At 51.7% G+C, this 27770-nt stretch overlaps 1 protein-coding gene across 4 annotated transcripts in view; it reads right to left on the minus strand.

The window, feature by feature from the left end:
- LOC306644409 (uncharacterized protein) overlaps positions 1-19236 on the minus strand; it is a 34598-nt gene extending 15362 nt beyond the window's left edge. For all 4 annotated transcript variants that reach the window (XR_013759368.1, XR_013759369.1, XR_013759372.1 and 1 more), the window contains exon 1: positions 18898-19236. Coding sequence is in view for 1 of the 4 variants with exons in the window: in XM_079111364.1 (XP_078967490.1) it covers positions 18898-19160 (263 nt within the window). In the remaining 3 variants the exon portion in view is untranslated. The remainder of the gene's footprint in view (positions 1-18897) is intronic.
- Between the last annotated feature and the right edge of the window lie 8534 nt (positions 19237-27770).

The following is a 27770-nucleotide window of genomic DNA, read 5'->3' on the forward strand; positions in this document are numbered from 1 at the left end:
CTTGCCTCCCGGGGGAGGGAAATCCTGGCCTGTCCCACTCCCTCATCCGCAGCCTCCACGGGGAGAAGACGCACTTCCACATTTACGCACGTGACTGTTGACAAAACTCGGTGCTTCGCAGCCTGCGGAGGGCATCAAGTCTGCGCAGGGTATTGACGGAAGCCTGCACATGAGACTCTCCATAGAATAAGTACTACATCAGCGCTCCCGCTTCTGCCTCTTGAATCTGAAGGCCAGAACGTTTGAGGCTGAGTTGTTGACGCTGTCAGTGGTGTGGATGTCAAGGCCAGGAAGGGAGCTCTGCGGAGAAGCTAAATTCTCCAGAGAGCTGTGGCCCCAGCAGGCTAGGAAGATCTGGAGGCTTCTGGGTTCCTTCCCCAGAACCTGGGCCAGGGCAGGGCCAGGGCTGAGGGATGGTGCTCTTAAGGACATGGCAGAGTCGCACCCTTGGAAATGTGCCTGGGAACCAAGGTCGGAGTCTCTGACCTTGAGTAAGACAGGCAGCTTCTCTGTGCCGCAGTTCAAAATTTTGTGCATTCATGCTCCAAATATTTATTACCATATTTTCTATATGTCAGGCACTGTGTCAGACCCTCGGGATTCTAATTCAATAGAACAAAAGTTTCTGACTTCATGAGGGTTAAATTTTAGTAAGAGAGAGAAGTAATAAACAAATAAATAACTAACACATCAGGGCTGAGAAGATAAAACAGTATACTAGGTTGAACGGTGTCTCTCCAATATTTGTGTCCATATAGAATCTGTGAATGTGACCTTATTTGGAAATAAGATCTTTTCCGATGGAATCAAGGTCAGCTGAGGCCATTCTGAATGAGGGTGGATCCTAAGTCCAGTAACACTGATGTCCTTGTAAGAAGAGGGGAACCTGGACACAAAGATACAGGCTCACCGGGAGAATGGCCAGTGAAAAGAACAGCCGGAGAGAGGCCTGAGCAGACTGGCCCTCAGAGCCCGCGGGAGACCACGACCCTCGCTGACACCTTCCGCCTCGAGACCGTGAGAGAACCAAGCTGTGCTGTTCGAATCCACCCGTGTGCGGTCACCTTGACCAAGGGGATCATGACAGGCAGGAGCGGCTCTGCCATCAACGACGTCCGAGGACGCCCCCTGACAAGGGGACCCATGGGCAGAGGTGTGACTCGAGTGCAGGTGGTGGCTTTGCCACTCTCTGGGAACAAGGGGAGACAGAGGGGCACCGACCGCATCGTGCTGTCGGGAGACCTGAATGAGTTAACACCTGTCGCACTCTCAGCTCAAGCCCGGCACCCGGATCTCAGCAAACGCAGTGTGGCGGTCACTGGTGTCCTTACTGCTATTGTCGGGTGGACTGAGGTCCCTTGGAGAGCTCTCCGGGGCCTCTGTCGCCTCCAGAGCCGAATTCAAACTTCCTAACAGAGGTCTCGGTCCTCCCACCCCCAGCCCCTGCTGGCACCCCGACTTCCCCTTTGGCGACCCCACGTCACAGCACACTCTGGGTCATCCGGGACCATGGCCAATGGGGCACACGCTGTCCACACCTCCACAGTTGGCGCTGGAGACGCCCTGCCGGGGCACCTCCACCCTGGGCCGCCAGCAGCTCAAGGGCGGCCTCCTTTGAAGCCCCCCGCTCATTCGGACGCCCGCCAGCACCCCCAGCAAGCCAGCACTGCCAGGACCCAGACGCCCCTCGGTCCTCCCCCTCATGCCACCTCCCCTTGGCGCTCCTCCATTTTACATCTAAGGAGACTGGGGTTTACAGAGGGCAGGTGACGAGCCACGGCGACATCACGAACCTGGAGGAGCGAGGTCTGTGGGGTTGCTCAGGGACAGCCTTTGAAATCATTCTTGATTGATTGAAAAAAAGAGCTAGAAAATGCTGCTGACCCCTGGCCACGAGGCGCTGTTGACAGCTGCCGATTTCTGAAGTCCCTTGTCACCCAGACACGGGATGGGAAGGGGCTGGCATCACGGAGCTCGCGTCCCCACCTGCCTTGGCTCGTGTCCGTTATTATTTCTGCATTGTCAGGGGCCGCTGTCCCATGGCCAGGAAACGCATATTTCACACTTTGCTGGAGGAGACAAAAGAATGTAGGGGCCAAAACAGAAGTCAGATTGTTATATTGTTCTAAATAAGAATTGTTGAGTTGCTGCCAGAGATTCGGAGATGACAAGAATGGATATTGTGTATTTTGCGGCTGGAGAGCAAAAATATTATTTTTGGAAGATGTCCTGCGGACACTCCCTCCCCTGAGTATCAGGAAACAGGACGTTTCAGCTCACGTGCTAGTGGCACTGAGAGACGGGGACAGAGAGGCCACTGGGCGACGAGTGTCCGTTCCAAGTGGTGCAGGCAGGGCTGGGGGCTGCAGCTGCAGGGTTCTGCTCACAGGCCTGGTGGCCCGATCCACGTCACCTCCCTCCTGATGGCCAGTCCCTTCACACCAACCAACAAGAGGAAACCGGAAGTTCTATTCGCACGGCCTCCATGGCTGCTGTCTGGCCAGGCTGACCCAACAGGGACTCAAGGACACAGCCCGGGGGCATGAGCTCTGACTGAGGGCCACATCACAAGAAGAGAAGCCCAGGCACCCTGAGATGGGGCGGATGCTGCCTCCACAGTGACCTGTCCCTCCTCAGATTCCAGGTCTGCCCTGGCAGCTCCTGAAGTCCCTTCAAACAAGGTATCACGCTGGAGCCAGTGGGGCAAAGAGGACCCTGTAGGGAAACTGAGGCCCAGAGAGGCCAGGCTGCCTGACTCCCTGTGAACCACTCCATGCCTGACCTCTGCTGACCACCCTCTGGGGACACAGACAGGAGACCTGGGTCCTTCCTCCAAAGCTCACGGCCTTGTCTGCTACTTAGTGGAGGCAGAGTCTCAGGTGGCAGGCACAGAGCAGTCCAAGAAGGGCCACTGCCTAGCACGGTGGGGCGTCACTGCATGCTGCAGACACTGGCCAACCAACCAGCCAGTGCCTACCCAGGGTGGGGGCTTCCTGTTCCCATCCATCAGAGCTTCTCAGCGCTTCAGGGCCTTGGCGCTGGACGGCCGCGGTCGGGGATGGGGTGACAGCCACAGCAGGCAGCCAGCCCGCCCTCCCGAGGGTGCAGATCGAACGACTCGAAATGACTGTGACTTCAGACCTAAATCAGGTTCTGTTTCCTTCACGCCACCCAGAAAGCAGCCAGGCTACTAGAAACGGATGTTCCCCTTCAAGTCCAAACACAATCATAAAAACCGAGCAAGTACTGAGTGCCTGCTGTGTGCCGGTGCTTTCCCGTCTGTAGCTTATTTGATCCTCACTGAAGCCCTAGGGGCAGCTGAGGGGTCCATCCCCATTTGACAGAGAAGGAAATGAAGGTTTAGAAAAAGGTGCAGTCTGCACCCCTCAGATGTCAGAAGTAACTCCTCTGTCACGTCAGGAGCAGGAACATTAAAAAGCAAAACATGCTAACCCCACATTACTTCCTTTTGGTTTGTTGTTGTTGTTGTTTTTAGTTTTTAGTTGTTCTTTTTAGTCATCCATGACAGTAGAATGCATTGACACGTCATACATACATGGAGTGTAACTTCCCATTCTTGTGGATGTACCTGATGTGGAGTTTCACTGGCCGTGTGTTCACGTATGACAGTAGAACGCACTCTGGTTGTACATGGTGCAGAGTCACACCAGTAACGTAATCATACACGTACATAGGGTGATAATGTCTGTCTCATTCCAGCGTCCTTCCCTGCCCCACTGCCCCACACCTCCCCTCAATGCCCTCTGCACAATCCAAAGTGCCTCCATCCTCCCCTACCCCTTCCCATTATGGATCAGCATCTGCTTATCAGAGAAAACTTTCACCCTTAGTTTTTTGGGGATTGGCTTATTTTGCTTAGCATACTATTCTGTAGTTGCATCCATTTACCAGCAAATGCCAGAATTTCATTCTCCGTTAAGCCTGAGTAATATTCCATTGTGTTTATGTACCACATTTTCTTTATCCATTCATCTGACGAAGGGCATCTAGGCTGGTTTCACAGTTTAGCTATTGTGAATTGAGCGTCTATGAACATTGATGTGGCTGTGTCTCTGTAGTATGCTGATTTTAAGTCCTTTGGGTATAAACCAGGAGTGGGATAGCTGGGTCAAATGGTGGTTCCATTCCAAGTTTTCTGAGGAATCTCCACACTGCTTTCCAGAGGGGCTACACAAATCTTCAGTCCCACCAGCAATGTATGAGTGTGCCTTTTTCCCCACATTTTACCAACACTTATCGTTGCTTATATTCTCAATTATTGCCATTCTGACTGCAGTGAGATGAAATCTAAGAATAGTATTGATTTGCATTTCTCTAACTGCTAGAGGTGATGAACATTTTTTCATATATTTGTTGGTGGATTGTATTTCTTCTTCAGTGAAGTGTCTCTTCAGTTCCTTAGCCCCTTTATTGATTGGGTTATGTGGGTTTTTGGTGTTAAGTTTTTTGAGTTCTTTATATATCCTGGAGATTAGTGCTCCATCTGAGGTGCATGTGGTAAAGATTTTCTCCCATTCTGTAGGCTCTTTCTTCACATTATTGTTTCCTTTGCTGAGAAAAAGCTTTTTTGTTTGAATGTATCACATTTATTGATGAAGGAGGAGGCATCACAATACCAGACCTTCAACTATACTACAGAGCAATAGTAACAAAAACAGCATGGTATTGGCACCAAAATAGACAGGTAGACCAATGGTACAGAATAGAAGACACAGAGACAAACCCACATAAATATGATTATCTCATACTAGACAGAGGTGCCAAAAACATACATTGGAGAAAAATATGTCTATTCAACAAATGGTGCTGGGAAAACTGGAAATCCATATGTAAGAAAATGAAATTAAATGCCTATCTCTCACCCTGCAAAAAAAAACTCAATTCAAAGTGGATCAAAAACTTCGGCACTAGAACAGAGATCCTGTGCCTAATAGAAGAAAAAGTAGACCCAAACCTTATCATGTGGACTTAGGACTTGACTTCCTCAACAAGACTCCTAAAGTGCAAGACATAAAATCAAGTATCAATAAATGGAATGGATTCAACTTTCTTTTGTCTTAATATACTTTTTAAAGAGCAATTCTAGGCTTATAGCAAAATGGAGCAGAAGGCATAGAAATTTCCCATATAGCCAGGTGCCGTGGCACATGTCTGTAATCCCAGCAGCTCAGGAGGCTGAAACAGGAGGATCACAAGTTCAAAGCCACCCTCAGCAACTTAGCGAGGCCCTAAACAACTTAGTGAGACTCTCCAAAATAAAAACAAAAACGGACTGGGGATGTGGCTCAGTGGTTAAGTGCCCCTAGATTCAATCCCTGGTACAAAAAAAGACAAGAAAAGAATTTCCCACACCCTGCCCTCCCCCATACCGTCTGCCCTTTTTGAGTTCTCGGAAAACCTTTCCTACCATCATTCCCTGTCCTCTGGTGAGCGAGGTAATCAAACCATTTTATAGAAGCCACTCTTACAGATTCTTGACATTTTCCATCAGAAGCAATAAACGCTTATATTTCCAGCCTCTTGTATTGGTAGTATAAAGTGGATTCTAAGCATTCCTGACTTCTTTAACAAAGCACATGGAACATTAATGATGCTAAACAAATTTTAATGTCCTGATAGCCCGTGGAAGTGCCGGCCGTGTGACCCTGCTCTAAAGGACCCTTCTCCACACAATGGCTCCGATTTCTTTCCCATCACCTCCCCTCCAAGCTGCTGCCTCTTGGTTCCATTTCCCAAGACGTCCCCAATTACTTCCGAACCGCTGTTCACACCCACGAGGGAGAGAAGTCATGTTTTCCGGAGGAGACCGATTCGACCTGATTAAGTCAGTAACGTTGGCTTCACACACAATTCTATGCCACCGAGCTGACGGGAGAAGCTGAGGTGACAGGAACCTGCTCCACGGGAGCGGGGGAGTTTGCCTTGGTTGATACGCACGTGCATTGTCTGCTGCCTTCCATGGCTGTGCTCTGCAGCTAAGAGCTTCCTACTTCAAGCCCTTAGGTGAGCAGAGTGCCCATAAAATTCTACATGACGCAAACCGCCACACTGGCCAGGTGGCCTGGGGATCACCAGTGGCTTGCAGGGGGCCAGTAGGAGAGGAAATGAGCTCAGTCTGAGAGTCGGGGCTGGGTGACAGCCAGGTATCCAGGTGGACCCTGACCACTTCAGGGCAGGCCCATCAAGGAGGAGGCTGGGGATCAGAACAGGGGAAGGTCACTGGGGAGGAGGTTTCTAGAATTCTCTCTGCTGAGTTCCATCTCCCTAGGGGATGCTGCTATCGGCCCACCCACCCGTCACAGTGAAAGCCCAGATCGCACCCTGGAGCTGCCTGGGGCAGGCTCCTCGCAGATGGATCAGCCATGTGGCATCTCTTCTAACCAACAGCTTTACCTGCAGGCCCAGTGTTGACTGGGGGAACAAGTCACCGAGCCACACTTGCAGGAAGGGCAGAGAAAGTGGCCTGGGGCACTTCTCTGGCTCTCCCCCACTGAGCCTCAACTTTCTGCTCCAGGTTCAACTTGCCTGCACCATTTGACACAGTGAAGAGCCCCAGCTGCCCAGAGCCAGCTCCTGAGCAGCCCTGTCCCTGGTGCACCTCTCAGGTCTCACGTGACCACTTCATCCTAAACGCCTGACACATCTCCTTCATTCTACCTACGCCCCAAGAGGAATCCTGCGGGGCAAGTGTCCCCTGTGTGAGATGTGCCCAAGCAGATGTCCAGCCACCCCGCCCTCCACCTAGTGACCCCCCAAAGGTGACACCTCAGCGCCCCCACACAAAAACACGCGGCTAGAATACATCGTCAGATGTTTTAGATGAAAGCGTTCCTTTAAAGTCCATTCATCCAACCTCCGGTTAAACAGCAGAAGGCACAGAATCTCCAGGAGGTCAAGACAACTGTTCAAGGTCATAGCCAAGAAGTCATAGGGTTGGAATTGGAGCCCAATCGGGCTGTGGTGCTGCTGCCATGGTCTTGGGACATGGACATGCACAGGCCTGGCAGGGCATTTAGCTTATGCAGAGGAGGCAACCTCAGCAATGTCTGGTGGGTTGAAGGGCTCGGGAGGGTGAGGCCCGGGTACTCTGGTCAAAGAAAGGCAGGACTGAGGCTCAAGGCCGCGGTGGGGCAGCTGAGGGCCCAAGTCAAGACCTCGTGAGTCCCTCTTCCCACCAGTCAGGCCTCGTCTCGGATGCTGGATCTGGAGGGAGCGCTCTGGCCCGGTCCCTGGCCCCCACTATGGGATACAGAAAGCAGCAGGCTGGCAGCGGCCTAGGCTCCTGAGCACACCCAGGGGGACATCTGGACAGAGGGTGTTGTGGTTCAAAGCAGAGCAGAGCTGAATAACCTGGAGAAAAAGGGACGAGCAAGAAACAGCGAGCCTGCCGCCATCGCAGGCCGGAAGGAGAGGGCCACAGAAGGGGTCCCGGCCGGAATGGGACCCACTGGTCTCCAGGGTTCTGTGCACCTGAAAAGTGAGAAGGGATCCACGGGACGCTCGCCGAGCCAGACCCGCTGAGGGCCGCCCAGGGGCTCCGCAGGCTGGCCGTGGGAACTCCGGCCGCCCAGGGGAAGGAGAACCATGTTTTAGACAGCCCCGGCACAGGACGGATGCTTGGCCCAGCTCTCCCGACATCACCTTATTACATTTTCACACGACCCCCCGAAATGCACCGGGTTTGGCCCCTCTTTCCACACGGAGGAAACTGGGGCTCCAAGTTCACGGTTGGATCACGCTTGGATCTGAGGCCGGCGAGGTTCAGAGCCGGCACTCAAAGCCAGCCCACGGCGGGACCACGTCCCCCGCTGGGTTTCCTTGCCTGTGACCTCGTCTGGAGGGTGACATGAGGAATTGGAAACTGAATCCTCTGTGTTGGCGACAGGTCCTGATTAACGCTGAGCTAACTTTAGATTCCCTCACAATGGCTCCTCCTAATATAGCACAGCCCGAAGGATCGTGTTGGCAAATGTTTTGTTTTTGTTTGATTTGACCAGAAAAAGGAGGACAGCAAAGGCCCTGAGGTAATGGGGACGGCCCGCCCCGCCCCACCCCGTGGCCGCCCTCAGGGCTCCAGGAAGCTCTGATAGGGACAGCGCCAAGAACTGTGGGGTTTCCCAGATCATCGCCAAGGGTCTTTCTCCCCCACAGGTGCAGTCCAGCTTCCTGGTTGGAGGAAACTAGAGCCCGGCTACCTGGGGCCTCTGGGGTCTCCGGAGCCCAGCGAGTCCTCCCAGAAGAGCTGAGTGTCCAGCCAGGGAGGGTTGCCCACACCCTCCTGCAGTTCCCAGCCCTCCCGCAGGCCCCTGCTGGCCTCACCCTGGGGCAGCGCTCAGTGGACGGCTCCTGGTTGGAGCATGCTGCCCCCCTAGATGCAGGGGACCACGGAGCAAAGCCCCCTGGCCTGTCGGAACTTGAAAGCCGCTGCATCGGGCCGACTGCCCCCGAGGCGTGTTCTAGAGACAAGGGTTCTGGCTCGTCTGAAGCTCAGCCAGCAGACCCCCTGCACTACACAAACCCGAGACCCCACCAGCTGCCCGTCAGCAAACCCATCTCTGCCTCCTACTCGCTGGGGACCTCGAGTGAGGCTACTCTCCTTTGGCCTCAGTTTCTTCATCTACAAAATGGGGGGAAAGACCTGTTTCGGGGGCTGCTAATGGTCTAAATGGGAAATTTGAGCCACGATCTTGACTTGGTGCCCGTCCTCTGGGGGTTCCACGGAGGGTGGGAGGGACTCAAAGTTTTAATCCACCAAACCCCGGAAAGAAGAAGCTCTCTGATTTTTCACGAAAAGAATTAAAAGACAAGAATGTGAAGTCACATTTCCATATTAAACAAAGTTCCCTGTGGAAAACTACAAAATAGCTCAGTCCTGGAGCTCCTGGCCCCCTAGCTACCAGTGCCAGTCCTCCAGGGCCCCTGCTGTTAGGGAAAGCCCTGGGAGAAACTTCTCCAACCCTATACACCAGGAGAGGGCACTATTATGACCCTGTTTGCCGTTGAGGAAATTGAGGTTCAGAGAGGTTGAGTCACTTAGAGGAGGTCACACAGGAACCTAGAATTGCCCTGAGCTTGATACATTTCCACTTTGCTGACTTCCTGGGGAGATCGGGTTCCAGTAAAGCCGCTCCAGGGACCGTCACTTTACAGCTTTCTCAAAGGAAAAAGAAAGAGAAAGACACTGAATACCTCCCCCTTCCTTCCTTTCGCACCTGCCCTGCTCCCCAGCCCCACTTGTGCTGGTGGGTGGCCAGTGGGGCTTTGAGGTCCAAGAACATAAGACAGGACAGACGGTCTTGGAGATCTTTGTATCCAAGCTCGCATTTTGGCAGCTGGGGACACTGAGGCCCTGGGGAGAAGTCCCTGAGGAAGCACTTTGATGGTGCCCTGCAAAGTCAGCCTCCGCCGGGTGACAAAGACGGTGGGTGAGGCCAGGCCGGTGTCTTGGGAGCTGGAAGCCGGCAGCCTCCACGCCCCTTCCCAGCCTCAGGCTCCAATCACCATGAATGTGGGTGGCATGCGGGGCCTCGGGCCCTTCCTTCCCGCCCCACAGGCAGACCCTCCTTGGGGCACCCTCAGCCCGCAGCCCGGCGGAGACAGCGAGCGAGCCGGGAGCGGTGTGCGGTGCGGCCTCCTCCCGGCCTGCAAGTGATTAGAGCGGAGATAACATTCCGCTGGGGATGGGGCCCCGCAGATCACGGTCTCCCCACCGCCCAGGGGCCTGCTCGCTCAGCTGTCCGTCCTCGCTGCAGAGGCTCCGCCGCCCCAGCCCCAGGAATGTCAGGAATCCCCCTCCCCAGCCCAGCCTCTGCTCTCCCGGCCCTCCCTCCCTGGAGGCATCCATCAGCTCCGGCCCTTCTGGAATGTGCTAGCTCCTGGCACGGCCAGCGCCCAGGATAGTCGGCTAATCCCCTGCACATTCATCACTCGTCTCCAGAGAAACCCGCAGCAGCCCGCAGAGGTTCTGCCCTGACCTGCCACGGGCCGGACGGAGGGCTAGAGGGACAGTCAGCCTGGAGGGGTGGAAAGGTGGCCGAGCAGGACACAGTGGGCCGTCCTCCACCTCTGGGCAAAGGCTTGGTGCTGCCAGGAATCCGACCCTCAGAGAGGCAGTCTGCTCGACGGCGAAGAGGTAGAGGGGATGCAGGAGACCGGAGAGGCCAGCCTCCCGCAAGGTAGAGAGGCCTGCACACCTGAGGAGACAGAAACGCCAGGCCCTCGGCCAATCACTGCACACGCGCGTGTAGAATGACCACACTTCTCCAAGACCAAAGGGACAATAAAAATCTCAGTGAAAGAAACAAGATGGTAAAGCCCCTGTGGATTCTTCCCGCGGGTGGCCTCCATCCGAGAGGGAGGTCAAATTCGGGAGGCCTCAGAAGCCCCAGGCCGTTCCTGTTGCCTTCCCCTCCCCGTGAACGAGGCCAGCTCTCCTCAGCCTCTTAGTCCCAGCTCCCGTCTCTGTCTGGGTACTTATCCCAGCGCCAAGTCCTTGTCTGAGAACTGTGTGCCTCATACTGCACAAAAGCCCTGTGAAGGCAAGACCCACACCGCCTTCTAACCGTGACGTAGTCCCAAGTCTGCCATCTACTGGCTGTGTGACCTCAGCCAGTTACTGAACCTCTCTGAGACTCCATTTCCTTCTCGGGGACATAGAAACTTCTAAGAGACCCGCCAGCAACGAGGCCCTACAGGTTTATCTGAAATCTCGCGTTCAGAAAGAAGTGGAGACACATTCACAGAAAGAGCTGAGGGCCGGCAGGTCCTAAAACAGCCCAACTGGAGACAGGCTTCCTCACTCAGTACCTGCAGGGACTGTTTAACTTCCTTATGTGGCTGAATCTCACCAAGCCAGACCTCAGAGCAGAGCACACCACGCTCTTCAGTCTGCACCTTGACCTCTTCGCTTGAGTCAATTATTTCAACAAACATTTATTGAGTGTGGCTTCCACTCTGGGCACAGGGCTGGGGATTAGGAACCCCGCAGTGAAAGAATTTGGTTCTTTTTCTTAAGGAGATAGACTCTTGGATGGACAGGTACTGGATCATGTGATGCATCCTGTGGGTTGGGGGCAGGGAGCATTCTACTGGGAAAGGTGCTCCAGTTAGACAGGCAGCGGGGAGGCCCAGGAAGGCTTCCTGGAGGAAGAGGTATCTGGTTAAAACTTGTTGAGTAAATAGGTATGAAAGGCAATCTAAGAACAGGGAACACAGAAGCCCAGAGAAACCCTCCTATTCAAGAGAAGAGCCCAGGAGAGTGCTCAGCTTCCCTGGCCAGCCTGCTTCAGGTCGTGTGTCCCCTGCACCCTTCTGGAACCTCAGCCCCCAAGGTAGCTAACTGGCTGGGAGCTCAACCCTCCATATAAATCACTGAAATCCACAAAGGCCTCTCTGGGCTGCCCAGCCTCTGGGAGGAATGCAGGAAGGGTGGAGGCACACAGCCTTCAGCTGGGTAATTTTAGACTGCATTGTCATGCCTGCCTGGGCCACCCCTCAGCTGGGTCCCCACTGAGCTGGGAAGGGAGGGCTTCTGGTCTGGAGACCTTGGGAGGATGTGGGCTTTGGAAGGAGGCCAGGAGAGCAGGCTGGGAGGCCAGGCCTAGGCAAGACCCTTCCTCTGTGGGGGCAGAGCTGTGGGGCCTCAGCCCCTAAGCACCTTGCCAAAACCGCTACTTCTGAGGGGTCCCCACCTACTGATATTGTGCCTCCACAGGAAAGCAAAGCCAATCCAGGGCTGCCATTTTGATTTTGGAGAAATTCTGGTGTTCAGTCGAAGTGGAGCGTCAGGGAAGCATAAGCAGGCGGGCAATGCGGGTGGGCTCACAGGCTCTGCTCTCAGGCCCCTGGGAGGCTTTCCAGCTGCCCTCTGTACAATCTGCATGAGCTCAGGTAAGTACTAAACCTCTTGGAACCTCAGTTTCCTCATCTGTGAAATGAGATCAATAGTAGCAGTATCTATCTCACGGAGAGAGTGTGACGAATGATTAGCAGACTCTCTGGCACAGAGTAAGTGCTCCATAAATGTTAACCACGACCGACTTACTATTAAAGTCCAGGTGGAGGTCCCCAGGCCCTCTGACCTCAGTCCTCAGCCGTGGGGCTGTGCCCTTCCTCTCTCTCTGGGTCTGGATTTCACGGTCTGCGAAAGGGGACGTTGTACGTCGGTGTTCCTCAGGCACAGATACAGGAGGTGTGCTTTCTGGGATAGAGGGCGAGTTTCCAAACCACACATTTCTAGGTCACTGGGTCACCCCCTGGATGCTCTGGTGTGCCTTGGAGGGACGGGTGCCTTCCGGTGAGAGTCATCGTCTCTGAGCAGAGAGGGGCCACCACACAGGGAAGAGGTTTGGAAAGATTTTTTTAAAGCTTGCAAATGTCCATCTGTGAGGACTCTGGGGTGGGGAGCTCTAGAGAAAAGAGGATTGGCAGGAGGGAGACCCAGTTCTGTGGCGTGGCGGTAGGGTGGTGGGGACATCCTTCAGAGGAGGAATGAGGCTCACACCTGCTCATGGTGAGAGGGCTCTGGGGGCCTGGGTTGCACTCTGCTGACTCAGTGCTGAACGAGTGAGAGGGAGGAATCCTGCCCCTGCGCCCCGTGGCCCCAAGAGCTGAGTCACAGAGCCACCAGAAGTGTCCGTGGGTCCAGACCCCCTGAGTTCTCTCTGGTTTTGTAGAATCTGCTCCCCCTGCCACCCTCTTTTCAGACCCTGCAACACCCTCAAGCTCAGTCAGGCCTCCCCTTCTCTAGAGGATCCCCAGCCTCTGTAGAGTCCTGTCCCATCAGGGACATCCAGACCCTTCCCCTTTCTGGACAAAGCCTACCTTATCGGCTCTGTCCCCACAGGTAATCCTCAAGCACTGTCTGTGAGTAGGCACTCCTGGGGATGCTGGGACATGGCCACCAGCCCCAGTCCCATTCCCCAGCACGCTAGGACCCCTCCACGGTGCAGTGGAGAAAGGAAGAGGAAGAAAAGACAAACTTATTGAAAGACAAAATTATCACCTTCCGGATAACATGCCTGTCCACATAGGAAATCCAAAGAATGCAAGGAAATCCAGAATGCATATATCCAGCAAAAATATCCTCTACAAATGAAGGAGAAACCAAGGCATTCTTGGATAAAGAAAAACTAGAGAATGGATCACCAGAAGTTTCTGATGAAACACAAAAGGATAGCAAAAGAAGCAGCCTTGGAACAACTGGGAAGAAGAACAACAGAAAGAATAAAAATCAGTGAATACAATATATTTTCTTCCTTTTCTTGAGTTTTTCAGGCTGGTTCTGATTTGGTTCTAAACATATATAAAGGGAATATTTAAGGCGATTAGATTATAAATGAGGGGGAAGACAGTGATACAAAGGGAAGTGAGGTTCTACACTTCACTGAGACCAATAGAACGTCTCTGTTGGTAGATCCATAATCCGTATCTGTAAATGTAATGTCTTGAGCAATCACTAAAAAATCTAAATACAGAGAGATACTAAAAAAAAATACTACGCACAAATCAAAATGGAATTCTAGTAAATTCCACAGGAAAGGAGTAAAGAGAAAACAAAACAGTGAAAAATGGCAGAAAGAAATGAAAAGAAATGCAGACTGAAGCTCTAACATAGCAACAGTTACAATGAAGGCGTATGCTCAAAACACACCAAATAGATGACAAAATTGGGGAAGTGCATTAAAAACGACCTCATTAGTCCCCTCATTCTGACAGGGGAAAAAGCTAATTCCTGAAGGTCACATGCTATACGATGCCAGTTCCATTACATTCTCAAAATGACAAAATGATAGAAATGAAAATCAGATCAGTGGGCACCAGGCATCAGTCAGTAGAGAGGAAGATGGCGGTGTGACTAAAGGGAGCAAGAGGGACAGCGGGTGGTTTGGGACAGTTCTGCATCTAGATGGCCAACTGGCCACCAAGTCTACACTGTGACAAGATGTCATGGAACTGTGCACACCCACCATACACCGTCACCTTCCTGATAGAATACCACACTGTGGTTCTTCCTTTGTCACCGCTTAGGGAATCAGAAGAAAAGTACGCTCAGGAACCTTTCTTACCCTCTGCAATTTCCTGAGAATCTATCATTACTTTGAAATAAAAATTTAAAAATGAAAAGACCGTGGTAAGAGAATTAAAAGACAAGACATAAAGTGAGGGAAATTTTTGCAAAGCACATATTTGAAAAGGTCTTTGATCTAGACTATATTAAGAACTCTCAAGGCAAAGGTAAGAGTACAAGCAACCCAACAAAAAATGGGCAAAAGAGTCAAACACATGCTTCATCAAAGTAGACAGCACGTCACAAGCACCAAATTTTCACAAAAAGATGCTCAACATCATTAACTAGCTGGAAGATGTGAATGTCAAGACCAGCCTCAGCGACTTAGCCAGGCCCTAAGCATCTTTGTGAGGCCCAGTCTAAAAATAAAAAATACAATGGGCTGGGGACTTACTCAGTAGTAAATGCCTCTGGGTTGAATTTTCAGTACAAAAAAACCCCCGTAGGGCTGGAGCTATATAGCTCAGTTGGTAGAGTGCCTGCCTCGCAAGCACAAGGCCCTGGGTTCAATCCCCAGCACTGCAAAACAAACAAACAACAACAACAAAAACTTGTGATGGGACAGCAGTATACACTTATCATAGCAGCTAATACTAAAAAATGGTGGACCATACCAGGTGTTGGTACAATGTGGAGTAAACAGAACTCTCAAAGCCCTGAGCAGGAACGAAGCACTCTGTAAAGCTGTGAAACACACACCCAACGTTCTGGCCAGCCAGCCCACTCCAAGGTAGATTCAGGGGAAATGACATCATTTCCTGTCACAAAAACGTATACCCCAACATCTACAGCAGCTCTGTCCATAATTACCCAAACCCAGAAGAAACTGAAGTCCCCATCGACAGACGAATGGGTAAATTCTGGTATATGATGAAGTACGCTCAGAAATAAAAATGAATGAATTGTACCCACCAGAGTGTGAATAAATTTGAAAATAATTATGATGAGCGAAAGAAGCCAGATTCTCTCCAAAATACTATTCTATGATTTTATTTATATAAAATTCTAGAAAATGCAGAATATAAGGAGAAAAAGTCAATCCATAGGGGTCTAGGGAGGCAAGGGAATGGAAGCAGAGTAGGTAGGGCTTCTGTACAGGCATGAAGAACACTTTGGGAGTGCGGGGTATGCCCCTTTTCTTCCTGGGATGATAATTTTATGTATTTATTAGTAAGTCGAAACATAAATTGTGGGCTGGGGTTGTGGCTCAGTGGTAGAGCACTTACCTAGCATGTATGAGGCACTGGGTTCGATCCTCAGCACCACAAATAAATAAATGAATAAAATAAAGGTCTATCGACATCTAAAAAAAAATTTTAAAAACATAAATTGTACAATTTAAATCTATGTTGTCATCTATAGCAATACAACCTCATAAAAACACTTACAGTTATTTTTTAATTAAACATTTAAAATAGCAACTGGTGCTGGGAGTGTAGCTCAGTGGTAAGAAGGCATGCTTATCATGTGTGGAGCCCTGGGCTCAGTCCCCAGCACCAGAAATAAAACAGTAGGCAAAGGACTTTGAACATTCACATCACAAAACACATGAAAAGATGTTGAACATCTCTAGCTGTTGGGAAAATGCAAATTAAGACCACAACGCGATACTATTCTGCACATAGTAGAACGGCTAAAATTAAAAATACTGTCAAGGAGGCAGAGCAAGTGAAACTCACATATGCTGCTGGTGGGAAGGCGAAATGGTACATCCACTCTAGAGAACGGCTTGACAGCTTCTTAGAGTTAAAAACACATTTACTATACAGTACCAGCAATCTCTCCCCTGAGTATTTACCCAAGAGAAAGGAAAACTTACGTTCCAAAAGCCAGTATGTGAATGCTTATGGCAAAAACCCAGAAATAATCCGAATATCCTCTAACAGGTACCTGAATAGACAAAGCACGGTACCGTCAACAGGATACTGCTCAGAAACGAAAAGAAGGAACCCCAGAGACGCACGTCAGCCCAGAGGAACCTCAGAGACGTCATGTTGGTTGGAAGAAGTCAGCGCCAGAGGGTTGTGATCGCAGGATCCTACTGGCTTGGCGTTCTTGAAACACCAAAGCTATGGCAATAGAGAACAGATGGGTGGTTGCCAGGACTTGTGGTGAAGGGGACCAGAGAGGGCTGACCCAACAGGAAGCGCACAGAGGGTTTGGGGTGAAGGAACCGCCTGACACCTTGACCGTGGGGGTAGTTACACAGGCCGACACTTGTGCTAAAATTCATGCCACTGCATGCACGTTTTTGTAAAGTAATTTTAAAATGAAATGATAATAAAATAATAAAAAAATGTACTAGATTTAAAAGAGGAAGTTGGTGCTTCCTATGAGTGGGAGAAGGAGCTAGGCCATCTGGCCCCCTTCTTCCCATCCAAACACACGTAGTCCAGAGGGCCCAGGGCAGGTCTCCCGACCTGGCTGCAAGAACTGTAAGAAGAGCTCTCTGGTTAGAGCACTCGGGACCCAGGAAGCCCCATGGGGAGCAGCCCGTGGAGAAATTGCCCAGAGAGGAAAGGTCTGGCTTGGCCCCCTGCCACCAGTGAGGATGGAGCTGTGGGCCCCACTCTAAGGGTGCAGAAATTGTGGTTCAGGGTGGCCAAGTCGGATGCTGAAGGTCCTACTGCAGAGGAGTGCCGGAGCTGGCATCTGAAGCTTCCTCTAATCCTAGGGATGTGCCTGTCTCGCTACAAATTAGTCACTAGACCTGGCTACCTAGAGAAAGCTTTGGGGGCCCTGTAGGAATATAGATTCCAGAACCTCCTTCTAGATTTACCAAAAGAGAGTCTCCAGAGTGGGGTCTAGAGAGCCAGACTTCTCAAGCTCCCAGATGGCTCTGATTTGCTGGAAGTTTTACAAGGACCAAAGCTGGGGTCCGCTGCTCTTGTGCCCACTTTTCCTCCTGACCAGTTCATATCTAACTTCCAAGTCAAGAGCCCCGCTGCCCTGGTGCTAGTGATGGATTAAATTTTACCCCAACTTTGCCCTGGTGGCTAGAGGACCGCACAGGAGAACAAGTCCAGCGTTCATTGACTATGTAAATCACTTAATTCTCTGTCCCAGTTACTAAATTTTTTTTAAATGAATAGTAGCAATATTCTCACATAGTCCTAAGGATCGAATCTGACGTAGATGTGAAGATGCTTGTTGAGAGTCAACGTTTACTGAGCACCTGCTCTGGGCCACCCGTTGTTCAAACCACTGGGATACAGAGATGATCAAGGTCTCCATGTTAGTCAGCTTTTAGTCACCGGGACACATACCTGAGGAAATCACCTTAAAGGAGGGAAGATTTATTTTGGCCCGTGGTTTCATAAAGTTTTGGCCCATGCCCAGCAGCCTCCATGGCTCTGGACCTGAGATAAGGCAAGAGATCATGGTAGAAGGGCATGGCGGAGGATAGCTGCTCAGCTCATGGCAGCAAGGAAACATTGAGGGAGAGTGACACAGAGAGAAAGGGGGAGGGAGAAAGGAGCTGGAGACAAATACACACCTTCAGAGCACACTCCAATTACCTTCATCCCCCAACTAGTCCCACCTTCTACAGTTTCCACCCCTGCAATAATATCATCAAATCATCGATCCATCAATGGGTGACTCCATTGATGAGGTCCATGCCCTCATGATCCAGCTACTTCCCAAGAGTCCCACCTCTCAATACAGCTGCACTGGGACAAAGACTTCAACACATGAGCCTTTATTCCAGATCCAAACTGTAACAGTCTTGATGAGCAGACGTCTCCACAGGGTGACTCAGGAACTCAGGAGAGTTTGATCTGTGACTCTCTCCTTCATCTCTGAGGCCCCAGGTCATCACCTTAGGGAAAGAGCATGGAAGATTGTGCAGGGCTTGTTTTGGTTGTAGTGGCCAGGAGTAGAAGGAGCACCCACATTCCAGTGGCCCCACTGAACGGCAAGGGAGACGGGGAAACATCTAGTAACAAGTCCAGAGAGAAGAAACGGTGGCAGCAGTCTCTGCCACGACATCGTTAAATATTGTTAATTAATTATCAAGGTGCAGTTTAACCAGCTCCCACTAATATCCTCTGGCCTCCATCCAGAGGTCAACTCATTCAAATACTTACCCGTGGACGTTTTTCAAATATCCTGGCCCTCATTTCTTCTGTTCCTAAATGGACTGGTATGGCGGAATCAAGCCCAAATATTTTGTAAAAAGAGAGCTAAATTTGCATGTTAAGCTTTTCCCCAGCTTAAAAAGTATTCTCTGATTGGGACACTTTCCTAAGCTGAGGTTCCTGGCACCCCAGACCCCATGATATCCAGAACTAACACAGCAGGGAGCTGCAGGAAGCAGACACCCCCAGGCTCCTGCACCTCTACCCAGCACCCCACGCGTTCCTGCACCTTCTACAAGCCTTTGTCCCAGGCAGACCTGAGGATTTCAGATCCGGAAAGGGGCACTGGGCTCTGCTGACCTCCAGTAAGGCCCAGTTCAGCCACAGACAGGGAGTGTGGGATTGGGCCAGGTCACGTAATTAACCAAGAAAGAGGTAGTTCCAAGACTGGGCTTTCAAATCTTTAGATCAGCTCCCATTCTGTGACTAACTGGGTAAGAAGCTGAATGACTGACTAAACTCCGTAAGCCTCAGTTTCCCTGTTGATAGAATGAGTACAATACCTGCTTCACAGGATCACCTCACGGTGGGGTCTTCACAAGACCTGAGACCCTGCGCAAGGCAGTTTGGCCCCTGTGCTTTACTGCTGCTGGCATCCTGCCCCTCTTATCCTGCAGCCAACGCTCTTATCCCTGCCTGCCTTCCTCCTTTCTGCATTGGTCCACTTACCCCACCCTCATCTGGTCTTGGGCATGGTGTGCAGCACCAGGAGGAGGCACTTCAGCCCCACAGGGGACACACAGCTCAGCAGTCACAACAACACCGGTGATATGTGCCATGACAGTCTTGCTTGGAAGTTTGGGACGCCCAGGAGAGAGAATAAGACCTCTGCCAGGGGAGGCAGGAGAGGAGAGGCCGTGGATCATCTGTGAACTTGCCGAGCTTGCCAGGCAGGCCAGCTGGCAGCAGGGCTTTCTGGGGAACGGGGGCATGTGCAGAGATGCAAAGGCACAAAAGATCACAGTGTGGACCAGCAGGGGACGTTCACTATGGCTGGGACAGAGTCAGGGTGGGGACTAAGAAGAGGATCCAGAGGGTGCGCAGACTTCCTGGGAACAAATCACTGTGGATCGTGCCCCATACTGAGGACTTTGAACTTGACCCTGAAAGCAGTGAGGCCCTGTTGAAAGGTATGGGCTGGGGAGGCACATGGTCAGATTAATGTTTCAGAAAGGTCATGGACACAGGGGCCTAGGGCATAAGCCTAGTGATTGGAGGATGCTATAGGACAGCATCTCAGTGAAGAGGGACAAAGAAGTGTAGTGAGACTTGGGATAGAGACCAACTGAAATCATATTTCACACAAAGCTATTTTGCCTTTGGCTGCCCACAAAAGTCTGAGCTTTCCTTGGAGGAAAGAACTAGCGATTGCAGGATGCTGCAGCTCTATACCAACCTCCTGATTCGAGTCTCCTGCTCCTCCTTGACAAAGGCGGAGGGGGAGAATGTATTTGTAATCCCAAAAGGCTATTCGAACTTCACATGGTGCACTTCTTGCAGAAATTAGGCTCCTCCAGGAAAATCATGAAGCAGTCCACATCAGAGGCCACGAGTTCCCAGACTACAAACAGGCTTTCCCAGTCACTCTGCACACATGAATTAACTGCTCATTTGCTCCTGCAGAGACTACCCAGGCAGTAGTATCCAGAACGATGGACGAGGGTAATGACTTCAAGTTACACAGAGTGGCAAAGTGAGCCGAGGGATCAGACCATTCCATCACTTCCCCTCTGCCCTCGTGAGCCACGAGGCTTTGAATCCCCTACACCTCCATCTCTGATTTTGAAAAACAAGGTCTCATAATGCCGACATTGTAGCATTGTTTAGTATGTCTAGCCCAGGATCTGTCACACAGCAAATGCTCAGTAATACTCATGGCACGGTGACAACAGTCTCTCAGCCAGAAAGGGGTTCTCTGAGCTGGCGGGAGATGATCAGAGGGTGACTAGATAACTCCTCAGGGAAGGGAAACACACACGAGTCATCAGAATCTTCTGTCTCACCCACGGGCTCAGAGTCCTGCAAGTGGGAAGACCCTCCAAGGATACCAACTGGGGAGGAGGCCAAGGTCACCTTAAGACCCCTGCCGAGTTGCCTCCACCTTCAGGAAGGACCTGCAATCCTCCGACTTCTGAGCAGTTGCTTTGGAGAAATTTCCCTCTGCCTTCTGGGGAATAAGAAAGCAGCCAGATGCATGCTTTAAAAATAAACCATGCAAGAGAACCAAGAAGAATATCACGTGTCTGCTCCCAAGCTGGTCTGAAATGTTTGAAATGCAGAGACTCAAATCTGTCAGGAATCAGCGGAGATCTTAGGTTTGCTTCAACATTCTGGGCAAGAAACAAAGGGATCCGAATCTGTTCTTTAAAGCGTCCACAGGGCATTTGGGATTGCAATCACAATAGTCACGTTTCTCCATCAAGACAAAGTCAGAGCGGCCCCATGCACAGTAACAGGCTGGCTCATTTGGACCCCATCAGCCACATACTGGAAATCACTCAAACGAGGCTATCGGGTGGTTTACCGCACGGCAACTGTGAAGGAAGGGTTTGCTCTGTGGCCAAGGGAAGGCAGAGCTTTGAAACACTTCTGGTTGTGCGACTGGGCACTTGACAACCTCACTGGACCTCTGCCAGGTGTGGTGACAATTAAACGGTCAATTACCTACAGAGCATAATGTTAGGCTCATAGTAAGAGAAATGAAGGTATAAAATAATAAGCAGATGACATCAGAATTAGAATGGAAATCTTCAGCCTTTGGGGGCATTCTCTGAACATTCACTGGGCTCTTTATATCTCTGTCTCATCAAATCAGTACTTGAACTTCCGTACGGACCTCTCAAGCCCGCAATGAAGGTGCTATCAATTGAGTCTATAGCTCAAACTCTTTTTTTTTTTTTTTTTTTCCTCCTGGTCTTGACTGTTAATAAAATTTGGGGGTGAGGGCTTTTATTTTTTAAATGCAGATGTTTCTGTTTCTGCTCATAAAGGTTCTGATCAAGCACATTTTCTCATCAGACCAGTTTGGGAACCACTGACTCAAAGGGAATTTCTTTTAGAAGCAATAACAGGACTTGGGTGCCTTCTCCTGTCCAAGAGTTCCCTCTCAAGAGAGTGCCACCTGCTCCCCACACCCCGAACCAGCAAGGCAGGAGGCTCCACCCAGGTGAGTGGAGGGCAGGTCTAGAGTGGGGGTCGTGCAGCTGATCCCCCCTGCAGGCCCCACTCAAATAAAACCTATCTACCACTGCAGCTGCATGAAAGGAGACTCCAAATCATCCTGGGAAGTTCAGGCAGAAACAGCGGGAGAAGGATGTTGGCAATCTCAGGAAAGGCGCTTGGGAAGCTTCTGAAGCTTAATTTTTTTAAAGACATTCTGGAAAGGAAGATGCAAATCACAGTCACACATGACTGGAAAAGATAAAGAAAAGTCTTGGGGGCTTTGAAGACCCAGCTTGCACCAGCGAGGACCCAAACGCAACAGATACATTGGCTGGTTGGAGATGCAGACCTGCTGTGTCCCTGACCTCAGTCCCTCCCCACGACAGTCCCAGATCTGAAACACAGAGATGATGATGAATGACTTCACCATGACGCAAGACTGCAGGGCTGCAGGGGCTGGGAGGTTAAGACTGGGTGGAACGATGTCACACAGATGGCGCCTAGAAGAGCCACTGACACCATGAGAAAGGGGACAGTAATTCAGCCTGGGACCCGCTGAGCAGGCTGATGCAAAACTTGCTTCCTTGCTGGATGCCAGAGGTGAGAGGCGGGAGCTGGTAGCTTCCTGAGAGGCGTGGGACCCAGTGAAGTGGGTTATTTGTGCAAATTACAGAGCAACCCGTAATTATGAGATTAGGTCTCCTGTGCTGTTTCCTTTCTGGCCTGTCTGAGGAGTGAGACGGGCTTGGTCCAGCCTCTCTATTCGTTCTTTTGTTCATTCAAATGAACAACAGAGCACCTGCCACATGAGGTGCTGGATACAGAAGTAAAAATGAGCCAACTCTGGATTCCAAGGACCAGCTCTAGTGGGGAGGCCACTCAACACGCATCTCAGAACGATGCAGCCAAGGCAGCTGCTGGTGGTGGAGGGCCTTACCACGCCCCTGGAGGCTGCAGGGAGAGAGGGGACATTTGCCTCCCAGGAGGGACACCTAAAGTGGGAGGAAGGGGACAGTGGAGGAAGGAGGTTCCAGAAGAGAAGTAAACTGATGGACAGGAGGATGTGTGGCGATGGGTGGGGTCAGAACAAGCAGATGTGGGTGGGACCTGGGGTTGTGGGGGCTCAGGGATCAGAACACAAAGCTCCAGAGCTAGGGAAGTACTCAGGTCAGATGCCCGCTGAGGGGTCACCCACCCGTCCCATAAGTGACCTGGGAAGTGAGCCCCACAATCAATTTCACCAAATGGCAAGGAAGCACTAGGGCTGCTTCTAGCTTCCACGCGTACCTCTGTCCTGGTCTTGGCGCCTTCCTTTCCATCCTCCCCCGGCGCCTAGGCAGAGGACCACAGTGAGTGCTCGGTCTCAGAGAAGAGGAAGAGCTCTGTCTCCGGGGATCATGGGCCAGTCAACCAGGAACCCCCGGCAGCATGACAAGCACTCTGAAAAGAGATTCTTAGGAGTGACCCTGAAGTGGGTCTGCGAGGGCCACAGGAGCAAGGCAGTGGAGACCTAGGGGACGGCATCCCAGACGGGGGACCACCCCTGCAGGCTAAGAAGGCTGACGTGGCCCAGGACATTCGAGGGGAGACAGGCTGGGGGCATCCCCCGGGATGAGACCCTGAAGGACATTGGATTGCCAAATTGAAAAGCTCGGATTTTAGTTCTAGGCAAGCAGGAGGCTAGCAGGGGACATGGTCACCTCTGTGTTTTAGAGCAGAGCTTCCCTAGAGAGATGCCCACATGCCATGAAATGGATTGATTACTGCTAATCAGTTTGGGGTCCTTTTGCTCACTTCAAGATAGAGATCTGGAAGAAGCCAACAATGCCAGAGATCTAGGCTTTTCTAGGACTTATGCTCAAGCACAAGAGAAGCAGCATGCAGGACAGTGTTCCCAGATGGGCTTCCTAAACCACGCCAGGCAGGGTTGGTACAGTGTGGCCACTGTCCATAGGCACATGGCAGCTGCTGCCCACAGTTCAGGATGTCTGCCCTCTTCATTTGATCTTAGCTCTGGGCACGGCGTCTGTGCTTGGCAAGGTGATCTGCTCATGCACATTGGATCTACTGTACTCAACTTGCAGAAAGATGGTGGGGGGGTCACCCTCACATCCCAGGAAGGCCATATGGTGGTCAGAGCCTGGCATTCTGTGTACATGAAAGTTGGCTTGGAAGTCACCCAGCAAGCGAAACCAGCTTCTCCTAAAGAGCGAAAACGAGATCTTGCCTTGAGTCCTGGGCAGCAGGGGCCTGGGAGAGCCTGTTGCTCCTGGCTTGCTCCCCCACAGAACACCTTGGAGAAGCACTGCAGTGGGCAGCTCTGCAGACCACTGGGAAGCAGGAGCCTGTGGCTCCATGGCCATGGCACCCTCTCTGACCTCGAGGAGGTGTCCAGTAAATACTGACTGAGTAGACAATGCTGGGGAGGCTTGTTGGCTGCTACCATTTAGTCCCAGAGGAGGGTCCCCTACCCTGGCTCTGAGTGAGGTCTCTGGGGCTCTCCGACTCCTCGTGGCCATTCTGTGCTCCTGATTGCGCATCTTTCCTATCTTCAAACATGCCCATCTGAAGGTCCCCAAGCCCAGACATCTGTGGACACACTGCTTTGCCTAAGGTCAGCCTCTGAGGCCTCTTCCCAATTGCTGACCCGCTGCCAAACCGCAGCAGCCGACACCTGTCACCAAAGCTGGACGAGTGGCCTGGCTCTGTGCCCAGGCTGCACAGCTGGGGAAAATGACTCAGCAGCGTCTGTCCCCTCGCATGACCTAAAGCCCACAAGGAAGTCAATCACTCCAGCAGGGTCCCAGCAGGGAACTCCCTAAATCCTCAGGCTCTGAGGAAGGAAGGCTCTCAGAGGTATCCTTGCAGGAGCCTCTTGGGGTCCCGTAGGAGCCTGGGCACGGAGCCGCACTGCCTGGGGTGGAATCCCTGTGGGACCCGGGGCAAGTTAGCAGCCCTCAGCGCCTCAGTTGCCCCTTCTGTCAACTGGGAGTAATCATGGCATTTGCCTAACAGGGTTGCTGTAAAAATTAAGTGAGGTGAATACCGTGAAGAGCACACAGCCGTGGGAAGACCTCACAAGGGGCAGCTGTTACTACTGTGGTCCTTGTTCTCTTTCTTCTCTGGCCTCCCTGAAAATCACTGTCAATCAATAACCAAGGTCTAAGGCGTCTCTCTATGGAATACATCCAGCTCCCTACAAATTCACAGTCAAATCCTTTCCTCCTGCTACCCCCACCCCTCAACTCTAGGATGAGACCCTGGTTTCTTTCAAGATGTCCCCAAAGGAAGTACCTTGCTGTCTCTCTGCTCCTTCCCTAGTCCTTATCCTCCACCACTTACCAATTAGTCCACTCTACCTCTAAACAGCTAAAAATGATGTTCCAGGAAAGGACGCACCAGTACAGACTAGAGCGAGAGCCGCCCACCCCTTGCAGCCTGCACCGAATCTCTGGTGATGCAGCCCGAAGTCACATCAGTTGACCGAACACTCTCAGACACAGTCGGCCCATAAAATTGAGTTTACCCTTAGCTAGAACTTTCTAGGCTCCTTCTCAAATGCCCCTAGATGACATCTGTACCTCCATCTGAGCCTGTTTAGTGGCACTTTTAGACTCAAAGACAAAACTTGACTTTGAATACATTAGCTTTTGTTGTGTCCACTTAAGCTTCACCTTTACAAACGGGCACCACTGAGGCACTGAGCACAACCATCGTGACCCCCAGTCCACCCTCGTCCAAGAGACCAATTGCAGCTACTCCAACCCGACCTGTCCCCCACGGCAGTGGCACAGATGGCCTCTGTCACCTGCAGATGGAGGCTGCCCCTCCTTTCTTCTAACCACACACCTGAGGCCCAGAGGCTCAGCTCACCTGGAGCCTACGGAGCCATGATGTCTGAGAACTGAAGAGTGAGACTTCAGGTGAGAAGCATCTCTGGCCTCGCCTCCCGATCTGCTGGACTTGACATCTCAGGCCCTGTCTGGCCTACAAAGTCTGTCGCCTCCTCAGAGGTGACAGGTAACTGTCCCCAGAGCACTCCACTGCACTCCCTCCCTCCAAGTGTCAGGACACACGAAGGTCCTTTCTTCCTGCACTGCTGAGGTACACTTAAAAGCTCCCCAGATGACCTCTACTGTGGCCAGAAGCTGAGCCTCCTCCGTCAGACAGATGAATTATCATTGAAACTACTCTGTGATTTCTCCTGCATGTTATTTAACCTTTGCTGAACATAAATCTTATCCCCAGCTACTCATTAAGCCCCAAGAAAGAAACAGCCAGGTTTTATTAATCTCTGTATCCCTCCTCTCTCCAAACTCAGAGTGTGACATTTAGGAACGGCTTAGTAAATATTTGTTTGTCACTAACTGATTGATGTCATTCTGAGTTTCTTACTCAACCCCACTTCTCCACAGCTGAGGCTCAAAGTCTATGAATTCAGGGAATTCTACTCCGAAAAGGAGAAAGGAGTCTGGAATCTTCAAGACCCCAGACTAGACCAAGATGGACCAGAGGGTCTTACAAGGTGGGACTGTGTCCCCTCCCCCAAGTCCAGTCTGGAGGTTCATGGTCAGCCCCTAATGAGCTGCTCTGCTAATTTGGGGCAGCAGACATTCAGTGACTCACTAATTGGCTGGGTTCATGACGCCAACTATAGGATCTCCCTTTTGTCCTTTACTCAGACCTGTCCAGAAATCCGTCATCGGTCTTTGACATCCTCTGAGAAGATGGACCACTGCCAATCTCAAGGAGGGAGAGTCCCCAGGGCAATAGGCTGCTCGGGGTCTTGCACTTTAAAGCAATGGTTGACGTATTCTTATCTCCAAAGTACGTGGTGTTTGGAAAGGCCTGGGAAGATACACCTTGTTGCCTCGGGAGGCCTCTCAAGTAGCAGCTAGCTGTGAGCCCACTGGCCTCCCTGTGCTCCTGAGCACGTGGGGCAGGCTCCTCCCACTTGCCGCTTTCCCCACCCAGGAGGCTTCTCTGTGCAGCCACGAGGCTCGTACCCTCAGATGCTTCAGGCTTCTGCTCAAGTGCCACCCTGACAGAGCCACCATCTGTGTCCACGCTGCACGCAGCAGCAGCAGCTGTCTTCCGGCTCTTGCTGGAAGGTCCCTTCCCTCTCCTCGGGCCTCACTTGCCCCACCTGGTATCCCATCCGCCGGCTGCTGCCAGTTTCTCCTCTCGAATGCAGACTCCGAGAGAGCAAAGACTTTGTCAGTCTGTTGACTTCTGCCCGCCCCCCTGGCCCGGCTCGGCCAAGGATCCTGGCTGACTAGTGACAGGTTGTCCTCCCGCAGGTGTGGGATGAGTCCGTTGGCGTGGAGATCCTTGGGTGCTGGGACCCTGGATTAAGTCATGCTAGGGTTTAGTCTCAATGCTCTGACCTGCTCATTGGTGGGCCTTCGGCTTTTTATCTTGTGAAAAGTAAAAATTACACTATCTATTGACCCCAAGAGGATAATGAGAAGTTTAAGTAAGATTAAGCGTGTAAAAGAGCTTCGCTGAATTAAAGCATGCTACACATGAGAAACGAGCTGCGCAGATGAGGTTTTAATAATGGAGTTGGCGGGCGCTGTAGAAGCCGTGTCCAGCCTCCAGAAGCCCAGGCGGGGCTCTGTCCCAGCCGGAGTCATGAGCTCACCGTGGCGACACTTCCTCACGTTTCCAGGTCTAAACTCAGTCTCCCAGGCTGCCCAGGACAGCGATGTGGCAGCGTGGCCTTGGCCAAAGCTATTTTCATTTCAGGAAATAATTTCCCACCTCCAAGAGAGAGGCTGCACCAACCAAGTACACGCAGTCAGACCGCCCGGGTCTGCCGGGCACCCACCCTGAGCTCCGGCGCAGATGGTTGTTTGACCCCCTTCACCTTCAGAGGCAGATGACAAACGGACAGAGTGCCCCCAGCTCCCACCTCTCACGAAGAATCATAAGCAGGTATTGGTGCCCCAGAGCCTCTCCGAGCTTCTGCTCCTGTCGTGGAGGCCAGCGGAGGAGAGGGGTGTCTGCTCACTGCCTGGGAAGCCCGTGACTCCCCCATCCACCCGGCCCTGATGCCAGCTTGGTCTCCCACACTTATTTTTGCCGGCCTGGGGAAAGCAGAGCGAGGCTGCCATTACCTGGCTCCCCTGAGGCTCTGGGTTGAATAGAATAGCATACAATTTGTGTCCTTCCCCAAACTGTAGCGTGTGACCTTATTTGGCAATTGGGTTGTTGCTGATAAAGAGACAATCAGACTGGAGTAGGGTGAATCCCAAATCCAGAGCAACCTGCGTCCCTATAAAAAGGGACAAGACAGAGAATGGACTCAGGGGAAGAAGTCCGTGTGACGGTGGAGGCAGACTGGGTGATGAGCAATGCCACAATTACCAGCAACAACA

This window comes from Sciurus vulgaris (genome assembly GCF_902686455.1).
Source record: "Sciurus vulgaris genome assembly, chromosome: 14".
Lineage (NCBI taxonomy): Eukaryota > Metazoa > Chordata > Mammalia > Rodentia > Sciuridae > Sciurus > Sciurus vulgaris.